This window comes from Carcharodon carcharias, unplaced genomic scaffold (genome assembly GCF_017639515.1).
Source record: "Carcharodon carcharias isolate sCarCar2 unplaced genomic scaffold, sCarCar2.pri scaffold_995_ctg1, whole genome shotgun sequence".
Classification (NCBI taxonomy): domain Eukaryota; kingdom Metazoa; phylum Chordata; class Chondrichthyes; order Lamniformes; family Lamnidae; genus Carcharodon; species Carcharodon carcharias.
The window spans coordinates 52,501-57,237 of NW_024471201.1; the positions used below are offsets into that span (position 1 = coordinate 52,501).

Here is a 4,737-nt window from a genome sequence, read left to right on the forward strand (position 1 = left end):
GTTACAGACCCTCTTCCATGGAAAGGTTAAGTGATTTGCAGGCAGTCTTGAAGTAAGGTACAAATGACTTGGTGAGACATTTGGGCTGATTTTGCTTTCAGTTGAAGCCAAAGCGACGTGAGTGGTTCTGGCGCTCTTCATGCCTTTGCTATTGTCAAGCCAAATTAAACTGCACCCTTTGCTGTGGACAAAAGGCAGAAATGCCAGTGTGTTGGGCTGTATTTCCAACTCTGGGGGAAAGAGTGGGGTCCACCTGTTCAGGAGTGGGGAAAAGATCCACAGTATTTTTGCTTTTATCTTAGTGTTTAATTGACTGCCACTCCTCTTCCAGGAATGCCTACCTTGAAGAAGTACTGCTCTTCTCTCTGACAGGGTTTCCCTCGATACAGCTCTCCCTGTCCCACCCCCACTCAACCTGTCCCACCCCCACTCAACCTGTCTCACCACCCCCTCAAACTGTCTCACCACCCCCCTCAACCTGTCCCACCCCCACGCAGCCTGTCTCATCACACTCCCTCAACCTGTCTCACCTACACTCAACCTGTCTCACCACCCTCCCTCAACCTGTCCCACCCACAATCAACCTGTCTCACCAACTCCCCTCAACCTGTCCCACCCCCAATCAACCTCGCTCACCCACCCCCTCTCAACCTGACTCACCCACCCCCTCTCAACCTGACTCACCCACCCCCTCTCAACCTGACTCTCCCACCCCCTCTCAACCTGACTCTCCCACCCCCACTCAATCTGTCCCACCCCCACTCAATATGTCCCACCCCCACTCAATATGTCCCACCCCCACTCAATATGTCCCACCCCCACTCAATATGTCCCACCCCCCCCCAACCTGTCCCACCCCCATTCAACCTGTCTCACCACCCGTACTCAACCTGTCTCACCCACACTCAACCTGTCTCACCAACTCCCCTCAACCTGTCCCACCCCCAATCAACCTCGCTCACCCACCCCCTCTCAACCTGACTCACCCACCCCCTCTGAACCTGACTCTCCCACCCCCACTCAATCTGTCCCACCCCCGCTCAATCTGTCCCACCCCCACTCAATATGTCCCACCCACACTCAATATGTCCCACCCCCACTCACTGTCCCACCACCCCCTCAACCTGTCCCACCCCCATTCAACCTGTCTCACCACCCCTACTCAACCTGTCTCACCAACCCCCTTCAACCTGTCCCACCTCCAATCAACCACTCTCACCCACCCCCTCTCAACCTGATTCACCCACCCCCTCTCAACCTGATTCACCCACCCCCTCTCAACCTGATTCACCCACCCCCAGTCAAACGGTCCCACCCCCAGTCAAACGGTCCCACCCCCAGTCAAACTGTCCCACCCCCAGTCAACCTGTCTCACCACCCCCTCAACCTGTCCCACGCCCCCTCAACCTACCCCACACCCCTCAACTAGACACCCACCCCGCCTCAACCTGTCCCACCACCCAACCTGTCTCACCACCCCCCTCAACCTGTCCCACCCCCCTCAACCAGTCCCACAAACCCCCTCAAACTCTCCAACCCCCTTCAACCTCTCTCATCCCCTAAACCTCTCCTACCCCAACTCCTCAAGCTCTCCCATCAATCCCTCTCAACTTGTCCCAGCCCCCCCTCAACCTGTCTTACCACCCCCACTCAACCTGTCCCACCCCACCCCCTCAACTTGTCTCCCCACCCCCCTCAACGTGCCGCACACCCCCGCCTCAACCTGCCGCACACCCCTACAACTTGTCCCACCCAAAACCCCCCTCAACCTGTCTCCCCACCCCCCTCAACCTGTCCCAACAACCCCCCAAACTGTCCCACTTCCCCCACAACCTGTCTCACCACCCCCGTCATCTTGTCCCACCCACCCCCTCAACATGCCTCACCCCCCTCAACTTGTCCCACCCACCTCCCTCAACTTACACCAACCCCCATCAACCTGTCCCACCCCCCACAACCTGTATCACCCACCCCCACTCAACCTGTCCCACCCACACTCAACCTGTCTCACCCGCACTCAACCTGTCTCACCACCCTCCCTCAACCTGTCCCACCCACACTCAACCTGTCTCACCAACCCCCCTCAATCTGTCCCATCCCCACTCAACCTGTACCACCCCCAACCCCTCAACCTGTCCCACCCACACTCAACCTGTCCCACCCACACTCAACCTGTCCCATCCCCACTCAACCTGTCCCATCCCCACTCAACCTGTACCACCCCCAACCCCTCAACCTGTCCCAGCCCACCCCCTCAACCTGTCTCCCCACTCCCCTCAACCTACCACACACCCCCACCTGAAACTGCCGCACACCCCTACAACCTGTCCCACCCAAAACCCCCCTGAACCTGTCTCCCCATCCCCCTCAACCTGTCCCACACACCCCCCCCTCAACCAGTCCCAACAACCCCCCAACCTGTCCCACTTCCCCCACAACCTGTCTCACCACCCCCGTCATCCTGTCCCACCCACCCCCCTCAACTTGCCTCACCCTCCTCAACTTGTCCCACCCACCCCCCCTCAACTTACCCCACCTCCCCCCCCATAACCTGTCCCACCCACCCGACCACAACCTGTCCCACCCACCCGACCACAACCTGTCTCACCCACCCCCCTCAATCTGCCCCACCCCCCAACCTGTCCCACCCCCACTCAACCTGCCCCACCTCCACTCAACCTTTCTCACCACCCCCCCTCAACCTGCCCCACCTCCACTCAACCTTTCTCACCACCCCCCCTCAACCTGCCCCACCTCCACTCAACCTTTCTCACCACCCCCCTCAACCTGTCCCACCCCCACTCAACCTTTCGCACCACCCCCCCTCAACCTGTCCCACACCCCCTTCAACCTCTCCCACCCCACCTCCTCAACCTCCCCATCCACCCCCCTCAAATTGTCCCACCCCACCCTCTCAACCTGTCTCCCCACCCCACCTCAACCTGTCCTGCACACCCCCTCTCAACCTGTCCCAAAAGCCCCTCAACCTGTCCCACACACCCCCTCAACTTGTCCCACCCTCGCACAACCTGTCCCACCCACCCTCCCCTCAACATGTCTCCTCACCACCCCTCAACTTGCCTCACCATCCCCCCGCTACAACCTGTCGCACCAGCCCCCTCAACCTGCCCCACCCCCACTCAACCTGCCCCTCCCCCTTCAACCTGCCCGACCCCCCTTCAACCTATCCCATCACCCTCAACCTGTCCCACTACTCCCCTCAAAATGTCCCCCCCACCCCCAACCTGTCCCAAACCCCCACAACCTGTCGGACCCCCTCTCAACCTGTCTGACCCAACGCCCCCCCCATCAACCTGTCCCACCCAACCCCCCCCTCAACCTGTCCCACTCCACCCCCCCCTCGCCCGTCCTCAACCTGTTCCAACAACCCCCAGGCCCCCCTCAACCAGCTTATATTTCACCTTCTTAGTTCTGATACAGACTCGAAACTTCAACTCTCTCCTCCTCCCCGCAGATGCTGTCGGACCTGCTGAGTTTGTCCCGCTAGTTTTTGCTCTTGTTTCAATAATTTCTTGTCACTTGGCAACTTTATTCCTGTGCAACATGGGTCGATATTACATTTGTGGCTGCGAGGCCTCGTCACTTTTGGGGGCTAAGGAGGAGTTTACCTACCGATGGTGACAACTTTCAGAGGTTCACTCATGAGCGTGGGCCTGTACCAATACCGCTGCACTTTGCATTTGTACTCTCCTCCGGTACTGGAGCGTGCCGTGTCTGAAATGACGACAGACTTCTTTCTCATGTCTTTGCCATCTTTGTACCAAGTAACAAATCTAAAGTTGCCTTTGTATTGACACGTCAGTTTGAATTCTTCCCCTTCTTTTAGCTGACTGCTGGGCTGACTGGTCACGATTGGGTGATCCCCAGCTGTAGAAAGGTGGTGACAGTGACCAATGGTTAGAGGGAGAAACAATGAATGGATTCTTTCTTTATCGTGGGCGCTTCGACTCAGTTCAGTAACAGGTTATGCGCCTGCGTCCAATAGCAACATATTTCAATTGAGGAGAGGGTTTCAATTCGCTGCTGCCTACAGGAAAGGGCATTAGGCGCCAAGCCAATGCGCTTCACCCGGCGAATTTCCAACGTTCCGGGCACTTTGCACCAACGGGCCTGTCTCCCACCACGCCTGTGTCGCCCTGTTTTACGATATCAAACTGGGGTTCAGGATTTGCAAGGGATGGCGAGTGTCATTTTGGAACCAAGAAGAATGTGGTCCTTGCAACTTCTTTCCCCCCGCAGCACTCACCCCACCACACACACACACACCACAGACACACATGGGCGCACACACACAACAGGCACAGACACAAACGCACACACAGATAGAGGCACAGGCACACATACACACACACACCCACACACACACACACACACACGCACAGGCACACGGGCACAAATGCACATACCGACAAAGGCACAAGCAGGCACAGGTACACACACACAGACACATACAGACACATACACACACACACACACACACACACACACACACACACACACACACAGGCACAGACAGGCACAAGCACACACACACGCACAGATACACACAGGCACAGACACACGGGCACAAACACACATACCGACATAGGCACAAGCAGGCACAGGTACACACACACAGACACATACAGGCACATACACACACACACACACACACACACACACACACACACACACACACAGGCACAGGCACAGGCACAGGCACAGACACAGACACAG

General features: G+C 57.4%; 1 protein-coding gene across 1 annotated transcript in view; it reads right to left on the reverse strand.

The window, feature by feature from the left end:
• The window catches only part of LOC121275240 (Down syndrome cell adhesion molecule-like protein 1 homolog), a gene marked incomplete at its 3' end in the record, with an annotated part of 54,978 nt that extends 51,101 nt beyond the window's left edge, over window positions 1-3,877 (reverse strand). The window contains exon 1 of the mRNA XM_041182663.1: window positions 3,634-3,877. Within this exon, the coding sequence (XP_041038597.1) occupies window positions 3,634-3,763 (130 nt within the window). The remainder of the gene's footprint in view (window positions 1-3,633) is intronic.
• Window positions 3,878-4,737: the final 860 nt, after the last annotated feature.